At 38.8% G+C, this 15,964-nt stretch overlaps 1 protein-coding gene across 1 annotated transcript; it reads left to right on the top strand.

The window, feature by feature from the left end:
* Window positions 1-30: 30 nt before the first annotated feature.
* Window positions 31-15,955, top strand: LOC120935719 (muscle M-line assembly protein unc-89-like). Its single transcript, XM_040347777.1, has 26 exons — window positions 31-47; window positions 107-132; window positions 261-308; window positions 417-464; window positions 567-614; window positions 724-771; window positions 3,837-3,884; window positions 3,985-4,032; window positions 6,058-6,099; window positions 6,409-6,456; window positions 6,551-6,598; window positions 6,707-6,754; window positions 6,865-6,912; window positions 7,022-7,069; window positions 8,416-8,463; window positions 8,572-8,619; window positions 10,918-10,965; window positions 11,077-11,124; window positions 11,233-11,280; window positions 11,389-11,436; window positions 15,032-15,079; window positions 15,189-15,236; window positions 15,336-15,383; window positions 15,493-15,540; window positions 15,643-15,690; window positions 15,797-15,955. The coding sequence occupies exons 1-26, from the start codon at window positions 31-33 to the stop codon at window positions 15,871-15,873; spliced, it is 1,218 nt and encodes a 405-aa protein (XP_040203711.1). The 3' UTR covers window positions 15,874-15,955.
* Window positions 15,956-15,964: the final 9 nt, after the last annotated feature.

Here is a 15,964-nt window from a genome sequence, read left to right as displayed (position 1 = left end):
AATTAATCACAGTATCTGTAACTCATGAAGATGAAGGTTGTTATAATGTAAGTGGGGTTAACACGGGAAGATATTTTGAGCTATTATACACTATTTTACTATGCAGAGACACCAGAAAAGAAACCAGAAAAAGTATCCGTGGAAACCAAAAAAGGTAATCACTTTTTAGTATCACATTTATAAACTGCAAATGTGGTTATAATGTGAGAGAGATAAATGCAGACATATATTGCATTATTAATATCTATTTTACTATACAGAAACTCCAGAGAAGAAACCTGAAAAAATATCTGTAGAACCCAAGAAAGGTAATCACTCATCAGTACTGCATTTCTAAACTGTAAGGGTTGCTATGCTATGATTGTGGCAAATGCAGAAAAATATTTTGAATTATTATTCCTTAATTGTCTATTCAGAGATACCAGAGAAGAAACTAGAAAAGGTATCTGTGGAACCCAAAAAAGGTAAATCACTTATTACCTTATAAGAGATGAAGAGGGTTATATTGTGAGTGGAGTAAACTCAGAAAAATATTTTGAACTGTTACACCTTATCTTACTACACAGAGACACCAGAGAAGAAATCTGAAAAATTACATGTAGAACCTAAAAAAGGTAATCACTAATCAGTACTGCTTCGTTAATGTGAAAAAGGTAAATATAATTTGAGCAAAGTAAACATAGACTGATATGTTGAACTATTACACCTTATTTTACTATGTAGAAGCACTAGAGAAGAAACTAGAAAAGGTATCTGTGGAACAGAAAAAAGGTAATCATTCATAGCACTTGTAAGTCAAGAAGATCAAGATTGTTACAAGGAGTATTTAAGTCAAACCGGGACTTTTGAGTTTATATAATAAAAGAACAAATTTCAAGGAGCGAAAGCTGTATTTATTTCTCAACGTACTCCCCTTCATTCCCTTTTACACAAAGGGCTCTTTCACACATGATGACCGTATGTCCGCTTTTTCATCCATCCGTTTACGGATGAAAAAGGGACATACATTGATCCCTATGAGACTGCGGGTGTCAGTGGATGAACATCCGCTGACACCCGATCTCATCCGGTTCCGCAATCCTCGGATTCTGCAGATGGAGGAAAACCCTATTTTTCCATCCATCTGCGGATCGGGTGAACACGGACAGACAGTCCGTGTTCATCCGATCCCCCATAGGGGAGAGCGGAGATCTGACAGGGCGGTGCCTGCACAGTATGCGGGGACCACCCTATCATCCGCCAGCTCAGCGGGGAGCAATCCCCGTTGAGCAAGCGGAGGTTCACGAGGGGGATCATCACAGATCCGTCCCGTGTGAAAGAGCCCTTATCCCAGCATTTAAGTGATGTCTGTGAAGTGTTGGCATAGAAAGATTTGTCAGTATATCGGAACTATCCTAGGACAGCCTGCTTAACTTCATCATCAGTGCTGAAATGCTAACCTCCAAGGAACACTTTTAGGGGTCCAAACAGGTGCAAATCACTCAGAGCAAGGTCTGGGCTGTACGGGGGATGTGGCAATATCTCCCTGCCGAGTTGCTGTAATGTGCATGTAGTGCAGTGAGCAGTATGAACTTGTGCATTGTCCTGGAGAAATAGGACCCCATTAGTGATTACACAAGGCCATTTTTTCTGTAGACACGTACAGTGCCTTGAAAAAGTATTCATACCCCTTGACATTTTTCAAATTTTGTCATGTTACAACTAAAAACATAAATACATTTTATTGGGATTTTATGTGATATACCAACACAAAGTGGCACATTATTGTGAAGTGGAAAGGAAAATTATAAATGGTTGTCATTTATTTTACAAATAAATATTTCAAAAGTGTGGTGTGCATTTGTATTTGGCCTCCTTTACTCTGATACCCCCAACTAAAATGTTGTGGAATCAATTGCCTTCTAAAGTCACCTAATTAGTAAATAGAACCCATCTATGTGTAATTTAATCTCAGTATAAATGCAGCTGTTCTGTGAAGCCCTCAGAGGTTTCTAAGAGAACCATAGTGAACAAATAGCATCATGAAGGCCAAGGAACACACCAGACAGGTCAGGAATAAAGTTGTGGAGAAGTTTAAAGCAGGATTGGGTTATAAAAAAAATATCCCAAACTTTGAACATCTCATGGAGCACTGTTTTATCTATTATACAAAAATGGAAAGAATATGGCACAATTGCAAACCTACCAAGACATGGCCGTTCACCTAATATGACAGGCAGGGCAAGGAGAGCATTCATCAGAGAAGCAGACAAGAGGCCCATGGTAACACCTGAGGAGCTGCAGGAAAATGCTGTGTGTGATGGAAAACTAACACTGCACATCACCCTGAGCACACCTTCCCCACCTTGAAACATGGTGGTGGCAGCATCATGTTGTGGGGATAATTTTCTTCAACAGTAACAGGTAAGCTGGTCAGAAATGATGGGAAGATGGATGGAATCAAATACAGGGCAGTCTAAGGCCTGGTACACACGATAGGATTGATCCGCGGATACGGTCCGCCGGACCGTATCCGCGGATAAATCCTCTGGCGGATTTGGATCCGTTGGCATGTACTCACCATCGGATCCAAATCTGCGTGGAATTCAACTACGGTGACGTGTCGCGCCGTCACCGCGATGATGACGCGGCGACGTGGGCGACGCTGTCATATAAGGAAATCCACGCATGCGTCGAATCATTACGACGCATGCGAGGGACGGGTTCGGACGGATCGATCCGGTGAGTCTGTACAGACCACCGGATCGATCCGCTGGAGCCGATTCCAACGGATAGATTTGTTAGCATGCTTACAAATTTTTATCTGCTGGAAATCGGAAATATCCACGGATAAATATCCGCTGGAACGTACACACCAGGGGATCTATCCGCTGACACTGATCCGCTGAGATTTTTCAGCGGATGGATCCTCTCGTGTGTACGGGGCCTTAGAGGAAAATCTGTTAGAGTCTGCAAAAGACTTGAGACTGGGGCAGAGGTTCACCTTCCAGCAGGACAACAGCCCTAAACATACAACCAGAGCTACAGTGGAATGGTTTAGATCAAAGCATAGTCATGTGTTAGAATGGCCCAATCAAAGTTCAGACCTAAATCCAACTGAGAATATGTAACAAGACTTGAAAATTGCTGTTCACAGACACTCTCCATCCAATCTGACAGAGCTTGAGCTATTTTTCAGAAGAAGAATGGGTGAAAATGTCCCTCTCTAGATGTGCAAAGCTGGTAGAGACATCCCCCAAAAGACTTGCAGCTGTAATTGCAGAGAAAGGTGGTTCTACAAAGCATTGACTCGGGGGGGGGGGGGGCTGAATACAAATGCACGCCACACTTTTCACATATTTATTTGTAAAAAAAAATAAAACATTAGAATTTTTCTTCCATTTTATGTTGGTCTATCATATAAAATCCCAATACAATGCTTGTACGTTTTTTGTTGTAACATGACAACATTTTTAGATTTCCAAGGGGTATGAATACTATTTCAAGGCATGCACATTACTCAGTACATGACAGTAATATTCACTGTTGATAGTGGCACCACACGAACAATGCCACGTTTGTCCCAGAAAACACTTGCCATCACTTTTCCTGCATACGCAAGTGTTTGAAATTTTATCCACCAGTGGAGCTGTTCCATGCACACATTAACACTGTTTTCTCTGGACTGGAACTATAAGTAATAGGACACATGTGTTACTCCGTACTGCGTGTAGCATCGCCATGCTAGCATCCCTTTTTATACCTATAAAATTAAAAGTCCTGGTTTGATTTGAACACCCCTCGTAATGTGAGAGAGGTAAATGCAGAAATATATTTTGAACTATTTTATTATGTAGGGACACCAGAGAGGAAACCAGAAAAAGTATCTGTGGAATCCACAAAAGGTAATCGCCCATTAGTATCAAATTGCAAAGGTGGTTATAATGTAAAGAAGGTAAATGCAGAAAAATATTTTGAACTATTAATCCTTATTTTACTATACAGAGACTCCAGAGAAGAAACCTGAAAAATTATCTGCAGGACCCAAGCAAGGTAATTACTCAGTACTGCATTTGTAAATAGGGATGAGCTTTATGTTCGGGTCGAACACGAGTTCAACTCGAATATTGTCTGTTCGCCAAACAGCGAACAATTTGGGGTGTCCGCGGCAAATTCTAAAAGCCGCGGAACACCCTTTAAAGGTCTATGGGAGAAATCTAAAGTGCTAATTTTAAAGGTTAAAATGCAAGTTATTCTCATAAAAAGTGTTTGGGGACCCGAGTCCTGCCCCAGGGAACATGTGTCAATGCAAAAAAAGTTTTAAAAACTGCAGTTTTTTTTGGGAGAAGTGATTTTAATAATGCTTAAAGTGAAACAATAAAAGCAAAATATTCCTTTAAATTTCATACCTGGAGGATGTTTATAGTTTGCCTGTAGCACATGTTTCCCATGCTTAGAAAAGTCTCTGCACAAAATGACATTTCTAAAGGAAAAAAAGTCATTTAAAACTACTTGCGGCTATATTGAATTGTTGGGTACCGGCAATACAGATACAGGTAATTGAAGGCCCTCTAGGTCTGGTATGGATATTAAGGGGAACCCTCACCCTAATTAAAAAAAATGCATGGGGTTCCCCTCAAAAATCCATACCAGTCCATTATCTGAGCACGCAACATGGCAGGCCGCAGGAAAAGAGGGGGGCGAGAGAGCGGCCCCCCTCCTGAACCGTACCAGGCCACATGCCCTCAACATGGGGAGGATGTCCCTTGCCCGGTGGTTGTGGGGGTCTGCGGGTGGGGGGTTTATTGGAAACTGGAAGCACCCTTTAACAAAGGGAAACTCCAGATCCTGCCCCCCATGTGAATTGGTAAGGGATACATTGTACCCCTACCATTTAAAAAAAAAAGTGTGAAAATTTGAAAAATGACAGGAGATGGCTTGGAACAAGTCCTTTATTAAAAAAAAAAAAAAAAAAGATTCCAGCAATGTAATTCAGTCTTGATGTCCAGCGATGATCCATTCTCCAGTGATGCTCACCAGCGAGGAATGAGGCACAATCCTGCCTCCACCGGAGGCACGCGGCCAAATGACACACAAGCAGTTTGACAGCTGTTTTATAACAAAGAGCGGTGCCACCTGTGACGTGGATGGGTAACCACGCCTCTGATGCAACAGGGGTTTCCCATGACGTTCCAGAGGTCTGGTAAAATCCATACCAGACCCGGATTTTGGGGGGGGAACGACGCGCCATTTTTTTATTTTTTTATATGACTTTCAATAACTTTGATCTGTATTGCCGGGACCTGACAATTCATTATAGCCGCGAGTAGTTTTAAACATCTGTGTGATTAAAATTTTTTGTGCTATAAACAAAAAAAGGGCAACAATTTTTTCTCAGTTTAGGCTGATATGTCTTCTTCTACATATTTTTGGTAATAAAAATTGCAATAAGCGTGTATTGATTGGTTTGAGAAAAAGTTATAGCGTCTACAAAATAGGGGATAGAGTTATGGCATTTTTATTATTATTATTTTTTTTACTAGTAATGGCTGCGATCTGCGATTTTTATTGGAACTGCAAATATATGGTGGACACATTAGACACTTTTGACACATTTTTCGGACCATTGGCATTTATACAGCAATCAGTCCTATAAAAATACACTTATTACTGTAGAAAATGTCATTGTCAGGGAAGGGGTTAAAAACTAGGGGGCAATCAAGGGGTTAACTGTGTTCCCTGACTATGTTTTCTAACTGTGGGGGGAGGGGACTGACTAGAGAAAAGGACAGATCTTGGTTCCTAGCTATTAAGAACTCATGATCTGTCTCTCCTCACAGAACAGAACAGAAATTTGTGTGTTTACACATACACACGTCCCTGTTCTACCTCTCGTGCCTGCGATCACTCACAGCTGGCGGTCATCGCCACAATGCAGCGGGCGTGTGCCTGTTATCCCACTTAAAGGGACCAACGTACAGTTCGACGGTTGTCTGCTGGTTGGCAAATGGTGGGTTATATTATGAATATAAACACAGAAAGACATTTTGAACTAATACATCTTATTTTACTACACAGAGACACCAGAGAAGAAATTAGGAAAAGTAGAACCCAAAAAAGGTAATCATTAATTTGTATTGCATTGTTCATGTGAAAAGGTAGGTATAATGTGAGAAAGGTAAACATAAAAAAGGGGGTTATATTGTGAGCGGAGTAAACACAGAAAGATATTGTAGACTATCACACCTTATTTTACGATACAGAAACACCAGAGAAGAAATTCGAAAAAGTACCTATAAAACCCAAAACAGGTAATCACTAATAAGTATTGCATTGTTAATGTGTAAAAGTAGATATAAGGTAAGCAAGGAAAACACAAAAATATATTTTGAACTACTTATACTACTTATACCTTATCTTACTACACAGAGACACAATTGAAGAAATTAGAAAAAGTATCTGTTGAACCCAAAAAAGGTATCACACTTGTAAATTGCAAAGGTGGTTATAATGTAAGAGAGGTAAATGCAGAAATATATTTTGAACTATTAATCCTTATTTTACTATACAGAGACTTCAGAGAAGAAACCTGAAAAAGTATCTGCAGAACCCAAGAAAGGTAATCACTTATCAGTACTGCATTTATAAGCTGTAAATGTTGTTATAATATGAGTATGTCAAATGCAGAAATATATTTTAAATTATTATACCTTATTTGACTATTCAGAGATACCAGAGAAGAAATTAGAAAAGGTATCCGTGGAACCCAAAAAAGGTAAATCATGTATTTACTTATACGGGGTAAGAGATTAAGGTGGGTATATTGTAAAGGAGGATAAATGCAGCAATACATTTTGAACTATTAATCCTTTTTTTACAATACAGAGATTCCAGAGAAGAAGCCTGAAAAAGTAACTGTAGAACACAAGAAAGGTAATCACTCTTCAGTACCCATTTTGTAAATTGTAAAGGGTTGTTATAATATTAGTGCAGCAAATGCAGAAATATATTTTGAACTACTACAATTTATTTGATTATTCAGAGATACCAGAGAAGAAATTAGAAAAGGTATCTGTGGAACCCAAAAAAGGTAAACCGTGTATTTACTTATAAGAGGTCAAAGGGGTTATATTCTGAGTGGAGTAAATTCAGAAAGATTATTTTTAAATATTAAACCTTATCTTATTACACAGAGACACCAGAGAAGAAATTAGAAAAAGTACCTGTATAACCCAAAAATAGTAATCACTAATCAGTACTGCATTGTTAATATGAAAAGGTAGATATAATGTGAGCAAGGTAAACATAGAAAGATATTTTGAATAAGTACACCATATTTAACCATGCAGAGATACCAGAGAAGAAATTGGAAAAGGTACATTTATGTTCAACAGTTTACAGAATTTATGATTTATTGGCCATTTTTCAGAGAATATGAATGATAACACAAAAAACTTTTCTTTCACTTATGGTTAGTGTTTGGCTGAAGCTATTTATTATCAATCAACTGTGTTTAAATCATAATGACAACAGAAACTAGCCAAGTGACCCTGATCAAAATGTACATACCTTGCTGATTTTGGCTTGATGACATGCACACAAGTTGACACAAAGGGGTTTGAACTGCTATTAAAAGGTAACCACCTTCATCTGTGATCTGTTTGCTTGTAATTAGTGTGTGTATAAAAAGTCAATGAGTTTCTGGACTCCTGACAGACCCTTGCACATGTTATGGGGAAAGCAAAAGAATTGTCAAAGGATCTGCAGGAGAAGGTAGTTGAACTGTATAAAACTGGAAAGGGATATAAAAAGATATCCAAGGAATTGAGAATGCCAATCAGCAGTATTTAAACTCTAATCAAGAAGTGGAAAATGAGGGGTTCTGTTGAAACCAAACCATGGTCAGGTAGACCAAACAAAAATTTCAGCCACAGCTCAAACGTGAAGTTCATGCAAGACAGCCCATGAATTTACAGGAACTGGAGGCTTTTTGCCAAGAGGAATGGGCAGCTTTACCATCTGAGATGATAAAGAGCCTCATCCACAAATTCCACAAAAGACTACATGCTGTCATTGATGTTAAAGGGGGCAATACACGGTATTAAGAACTGGAGTATGTAAACTTTTGATCAGGGTAATTTTGGTAGTTTCTGTTGTGATTATGATTTAAAAAGAGTAAACACAGTTGATTCATAATAAATGGCTTCAGCCAAACACTAACCGTGAGTGAAAGAACATGTTTTGTGTTATGATATTCTCTATAAAATGGCCAAGAAATCAGAAATTCTGCCAGGGTATTAAACTTATAAGCACAACTGTATCTGTGGAACCCAAAAAAGATAAGTATTCAAGTCGTTAAGATAAAGGTTATTATAATTTAAGTTTGGTTAACGCAGAAGAATATTTTGAGCTATTATAGATTATTTTACTATGCAGAGACACCAGAGAAGAAACCAGAAAGTGCATCTGTGGAAACCAAAAAAGGTAATCACTCATTAGTATTGCACTAGTAAATTGCAATGGTGGCATAATGTAAGGCAGGTAAATACAGAAATATATATTTGAACTATTCTTCCTTATTTTACTATACAGAGACTCCAGAGAAGAAACCTGAAAAAGTATCTGTAGAACCTAAGAAAGGTAATCACTCATCAGTACTGCAGTCGTAAACTGTAAAGGGTTGTTACACTATTAGTGTGGTTTATGCTGAAAAATATTTTGAACTATTTTGAACTCATCTTATTTGACTATTCAGACATATTAGAGAAGAAATTAGAAAAGGTATCTGTGGAACCCAAAAAAAGTAAGTCACTTACGTACACACGATCGGTTCATCCGATGAAAACGGTCTGATGGATTTTTTCATCAGATATCCGATGAAGCTGACTTTCATCAGTCTTGCCTACACACCATCAGTTAAAAAAACGATTGTGTCAGAACGCGGTGACGTAAAACACTACGACTTGCTGAGAAAAATGAAGTTCAATGCTTCCGAGCATGCGTCGACTTGATTCCGAGCATGCGTTGATTTTTAACCGATGGATTTCTCCACAGACGAACGTTTTTTTCTATCTTTTTTTAACCATCAGATCATTTTAAAACAGGTTCTAATTTTTTTCACAGATGGGAAAAAAACGATGGGGCCCACACACGTCCATCAGACCATTTTCATCAGACAAACCGATCATGTGTACATGGCATAAGAGATTAAGGGATTTATATTGAGAGTGGAATGAACGCAGAAAGATTTTTTTTTTCCCAAAACTTTTTTTATTGAGTTTTGCAACAATACAAAATATTGCAGGACAAATATAGCAAACATGCAGTATAACACACTGTAAATATGGTGAATGGCCCGAATGAATACAGGTTTGTAAATTCTTTGTTTCAAAGGTGGTAAAGGGAGGTTAGAAAGGTAGAACATCAGCTCAGGAATATACTGTATAACAGCACAGCTGAGAAACAGAGGAAAACACACAATAGGACATCAAACTAATATTCATCCGTTATGATTCCAGCATATCCAGGGTTTCCACAACTTGAGAAGTTTGTCATTTTTTAAACCTAATAGGCGTTCATGCATAAAATAGAGTTTTAGAATCTCTACAGTTTCGAAAGGATTTGGTCCATGTGACTTTTTCCAGGATCTAGTGATAGTGGATCTAGCCGCCAGAATTATGTGCAAGACAACTGTGTTAAAATGAGAGGAAATATTATCTATACCCAAATGTAGTAAGGCTAGGGTAGGGTTAGGCTTCACATGCATGCCAGTTACTTCTGATATCAGTTGGAAGATTGTCCTCCAGAAACCACAGAGATTCTTACAGTACCATAGAAGGTGTGATAATTTACCAACAGAACCACAGTCGCACAAAGTGGGGAGTTAGCAGGGCTGAACTTGGTAAGGTATAATACCAGAATGTGATTTTTTTTAGGGATAGTGCCCAGTAATCTATACAACTAGAAGCTCTATAAAATGATCTTTACATTGTGGAACTGAACATTTACCATTACAGAAAGGTTGAATTCTTAACAAAGGTCAAGTTTTCATGGAATACGTTGTAAAAATAGGATATTTATATAGCAGGATGTCGGATGACAGGGCAGACCATACCTCATCTGGAAAGCAATGGAGAGTTGAGGGTAAAGAGTGTAAGGCATGATATATCTGTTGGTAAAGCTACCTCTCGTTGCAAGAAAAAAATTAAAGCAAAATTATAAATCTGCCATCGTTGGCAACGTAGGAATTTTTCAGGGCAAATAGTACAGTATCCTTGATAGTGATAAGGACTCCTTTCTTCTTTGCTGGTGTATTAGCCATGTAGATAAAGGGAAAGTGCTTGTTGGAACATTTGGGAGGTGCAGAATCTAGGAAGTGGTCTCTTATACACAGAGCATTGCATTGTAAGAAACAAGCCTCTTTCCATGAGGAAGCCTACTTAGCGGGTTGATTTAAGCCGTGTACACTAAACAAAGCAATTTTGAATCTCATTGTGAGGATTTAGAGAGGAGATGGGTGACATGTGTGGAGTTCCCTATCGGGAAGTCATTTCTAGACTTCGGAGTGGAAGTATGTGCTGAATCTTTGTGCAGGATAAACTCTTTGGGATATTATACCTTATTTGACTATTCCGAGATACCACAGAAGAAACTAGAAAAGTTTTCTGTGGAACCCAAAAAAGGTAAATAATTTATTTACTTATAAGAGATTATGGGGGTTATATTGGGAGTGAAGTAAATGCAGAAAGAAATGTTGAACTATTAAACAGTATCTTATGACACAGGGAGACCAGAGAAGAAATTCGAAAAAGTACCTGTAGAACCCCAAAAAAGTAGTCACTAATTAGCACTACATTGTTAATGAAAAGGTAGATATAATGTGAGCAAGATAAACATAGAAAGATATGTTGAACTATTACACCTTACTTTACTATGCAGAAATACCAGAGAAGAAATTAGAAAAGGTATCTGTGGAACCCAAAAAAGGTAATCTTTCATAGTACTTGTAAATCATAAAGATGAATGTTGTTATAATTCAAGTAAGGTTAATGTAGAAGATTATTTTGAACTATTATACATTATTTAATTTTTTTGCAGAGACACCAGAGAAGAAACCCCAAAAGGTATCTGTGGAAACCAAAAAAGGTGATCATTTATTAATATCGCACTTGTAAATTGCAAAGGCAGTTATAATGTAATGAAGGTAAATGCAATAATATATTTTAATCTATTAATCCTTATTTCACCATACAGAGACTCCAGAGAAGAAACCTGAAAAAGTATCTGCAGAACCCAAGAAAGGTAATCGCTCATCAGTATTGCATTTGCAAAGTATAAATGTTGTTATAAAATGAGTGCGGCAAATGCAGAAAGATATTTTAAACTATAATATCTTTTTTGACCATTCAGAGATACCAGAGAAGAAATTAGAAAAAGTATCGGCAGAAACCCAAAAAGGTAAGTCATTCATAGTACTTCTCAATTGTAAAAATTAAGCTAGTAATAATGTTGGGTGAACGCAGAAAGATATTTGAACTATTTCCACCCCACCTCTTCACAAGGTATGCATAATAAATTACTTATAGAGGTTTTTGATACTTATGTTTGGTGGAACATCTTTACATAGGGGACAATCTTAAGAGCATAGAGGATCTGTGGGAGGAATACAAGTGCTCTAAGGCTGATCTCTTTAAGTTGATTGCAATAAGGCATTTTATTTTGACCTCCTCTCCTTTTCAGCTTCAGTTCCACCCCAAAAGGTGGCAATTTTATGAGCAAACCCCTCTCCCCCTTAAAGGCATCTTGCATCTACAGCAACTTATATGCGGGCCAACACATGCTTCAGGTCACACACTCGACCTAATTTTCAGACAAAATCTGAAAATAAGCATTTTAGAAAATGAACCATTGCCATGGACAGACCACCATGCAATCAATTTCATAATCTCCAAAATTCCCCCAGTGATAAAAGCACCCAAGCCGGTGACAATACACTGGGCTAGATCTCAGAAGAAGCTCCATTCGGAACTCTTTAAATCTACCTTGGGAAACAGAATCAAAACAATCCATGCACATCAAACAGCCGCAGATACACTGGATGCCATAAACGCAGCCCTGCTACAGTCAGCCGATTTAGTAGCACCGAAACGCAAAGCCTGCATCCGAAAAAGAAAGTCTGGCTGGTTCAACAACCAGCTGTCGCTTCTGAAGCAAGAGCGCAGAAGGGCGGAAGCCGCCTGGAAAAGAAGCCCTGCAGAGGATAACCTCATCATCTACAAGGCAATAACAACACGATATCATAAAGAAATCTTCAAAGCCAAGAAACATCATTTTTCTATGGCGATTAACAGCGCCCTAAACCGCCCCCGCAAACTCTTCAAGATGGTCACCCAGACCATGAATCCAGGATGTCTTCAAGTCCCCAACTCAGACACCCAAGAGTTCTGTAATGAACTATCGGATTTCTTCATCAACAAAATTGAAAGAATCCGGGAAAGCATATTGCAAAACAATACCCCCCTCAACCCCACCGTCAATCAACCACAAAACACCCACAGAAACGCTCTACAATCAACAAAGTTCACGCTGGAACCGATCTCCATCGATACCACAAAAAATATCATTGGTGCTTTGCGGAACAGCACATCGCCCAATAATATCATCCCCACCAAACTGCTGAAGGAATGTGCCAACATCCTGGCACCACCCATCACACAGCTTATAAACCGGTCATTTAAGGAAGGCATAGTGCCATCCCTGTTGAAAGAGGGCACAATCCAGCCCATCTTGAAAAAACCTAACCTGGATCCCAAGGACCCAACTCACCGCCGTCCCATAACAGGCCTAAATGTTCTCTCCAAGATAATGGAGAAAGTAGTGGTACAACAGCTGCAACAGCATCTAGATACCCACAATCTACTGGATCCATTACAATCAGGCTTCCGTCCCGGACACGGGACAGAAACGGCCTTACTCAAAATATGGGACGATGCCCTTGAGGCCGCAGACGAAGGAGAATCTTGTCTCCTGGTTCTGCTGGACCTAAGCGCAGCCTTTGACACGGTAGACCACAAACCGTTACTGATGCGACTAGCCAAGGTAGCAGAAGTCGCAGAAGGTGATTTACCATGGTTTTCTTCCTTTCTTGAAAACCGATCACAAACAGTTAAATTGGGTTCTTTCACGTCGGAAAAGCGCACGGTGTCATGTGGAGTCCCCCAAGGATCCCCCCTGTCACCGGTGCCTTTCAACATCTATCTTCGCCCTCTCTTTGATATTATCAGTAGCCAAGAACTACTCTATCACTCTTATGCAGACGATACGCAACTGTATTTTTGCATCTGCAACAAAAAGGATCATCATCCCAGTTTAGAGAAATGTCTCTCTTTGATAGAAAACTGGATGACAAAGAGTTATCTTAAACTCAACAGTTCAAAAACAGAACTCCTTATGTTTCACGCCAGCCGAAAGAGTCAACTGGCAACAACCTGGACACCCCCGCCCATTCTGGGCCAAATCATCACCCCTAGCTCCAAAGTCAAAAGTCTCGGGGTCATCTTCGACACCTTCATGACAATGGACGCACAAATAGGGTCAGTAGTCAGCGGAGCGCACCATCTGTTGCGCCTACTACGCAGACTTATTCCATTTATCCCCAAAGAAGACGTAGCAGTCGTGGTGGGAACAATTGTGAATTCCAGACTGGACTATGATAACACCCTGTACCTCGGACTCCCAAAGTACCAAATCTCCCGTCTGCAAGTCGTTCAGAATACGGCCGCCAGACTGGTGACTGGGAAAAAAAATGGGAATCAATCTCACCTTCGTTGAGAACCCTTCACTGGCTGCCAGTAAAAGACAGAATTGCATTTAAAGCACTCTGCCTGACACATAAGTGCATCCATGGGAAGGCTCCGCAATATCTTTGCGACAAGATAGAACCTCACAATTCGAATCGCGTTCTGCGATCCACCGACCAAAATCTGGTCAGGGTACCAAAAACCAAATACAAGTCCAAAGGAGAAAGAAGGTTTGCTTTTCAGGGTCCTAGACTATGGAACGCTTTACCAACCAGGAAAACCACCTGACTTTCAGAAGACAGATCAAAACTCTGCTCTTTTGATGTCATGAGACACGAACAACTAGCGCCCAGAAGCGATTCAGTTCGCATGCGCCGCGCTTTATAAGTTTTTCATTCATTCACACTTTTATAATATTTTTCAGAATAAGTTATTGTTTACTAAAACCTCCCCCATCCTTTCCTGGGATAATGACCTCAAAAACACTTACACAGTATCCCAATGGCTCTCCATTCATCATTATTCCTGTGTAATTTCCCATTACGTTAACCACTGTGAGCTTGCACAGAAAATTGTAACCTGTTGATACCTCAGTCCCTACCATATACCTCAGTTTTTCTGGATCCTCTCTGTGCTGGCAGGGTTGTGGTCAGGTTGGTCATTTATTTCATATCCTTTGGACCTGAAAAAATCGACAAAACTTTTGGCGAAATGTGTTTCAGCTTCTTTCTAGTTTCTCTGGGATCCTTACAAGCTCGGAGCCAGCTTTGGCAATTTTAAATCTAGGTATGGATAAATTCTCAGTGGGTCTTCCATATGATCTCTAGTATCTTGATGGACGCCAAACTTATTATGAGACATTGGAAAAGAGAGCTGGCACCCAATCTATTGGAAGTCATAGCCACAATTCATTATTCCTTTAAAAATGTATTGCTCTTAGAACAGACTCACTGGTAAGATTTGAGAAACCTTTGCAACCATGGCAACTCTGGTATTACAAATAACCTATTGATGTGCACCTCTGTATAGCAGTACCTGATGAAAAACTTCTACTTCCTTTTATACTTCAGTATCAAATGTATTTATGTAATATATATATGGATACCATAATGCCCTATAAGGCTAGCTTCTTTGTTTATCTTTTTCCTTCTTTGTCCTACCTGCAGTTGCAGACTCACTTATTTTCTAAAATGTCATAAAAATGTATTTTAATTAAAGATATTTGAACTAATATATATTATTTTACTATACAGAGACAGACAAGAAAAAACAGGAAAAGGTATCTGCAGAACCCAAAAAAGGTAAATCATTCATAGTACGTGAAAGTCATGAAGATGAAGGTGGCTATAATGTAAGCGAGGTAAAGGGAGAAAGATATTTTGAGCTAATATAAATTATTTTACTATGCAGATATAACAGAGAAGAAGCCAGAAAGGATATCTGTGGAAACCAAAAAAGGTAATCACTCATCAGTGCTGCATTTGTAAACTGTAAAGGTATGCATGTGGCAAATGCAGAAAGATATTTTGAACTATTACATCTCATTTGATTATTCAGAGATACCAGAGAGGAAATTAGAAAAGGCATCTGTGGAACTTAAAAAAGGTAAGTCGTTCAAAGTATTTTTTAAGTTGTGACAATTAAGTTGGCTATAATGTGGGTTGGGCAAAGGCAGAAAGATATTTGAACTAGTATATATTTTTGTACTATGCAGAGACACCAGAGAAAAAAACAGAACCCCCCAGAACAGAACCCCAAAAAGGTAAATCATTCATAGAACTTATAAGTCATGAAGGTGACCATAATGTACGTGATGTAAATATAGAAATATATTTTGAACTATTAAACCCAATTTACTATGCAGAGCAACCAGAGAAGAGATTAGAAAAGATGACTGTGGAAACCAAAAAAGGTAAATAACTCATAGCACTTGTAAATCAAGATAAAGGTGGCTATAATGTGAGTAGAGTAAATGTAACAAGATATTTTGAACTATTAAACTGTATTTTACTGTACAGAGACACCAGAGAAGAAACCTGAAAAGTTATCTGCAGAACCCAAAAAAGGTAATCACTTATCAGAATTGTATTTGTAAAATGTAAAGGTTGTTATGATATGAGTGAGGAAAGTGCAAAAAGATATTTTAAATGATTACATCTAATATTGCTATGCAGAGACACCAGAGA

The sequence above is a fragment of the Rana temporaria genome, chromosome 4 (assembly GCF_905171775.1).
Source record: "Rana temporaria chromosome 4, aRanTem1.1, whole genome shotgun sequence".
NCBI lineage: Eukaryota > Metazoa > Chordata > Amphibia > Anura > Ranidae > Rana > Rana temporaria.
The sequence above is the reverse complement of the archived record's forward strand: the minus strand, read 5'-3'. Positions and strand labels throughout refer to the sequence as shown.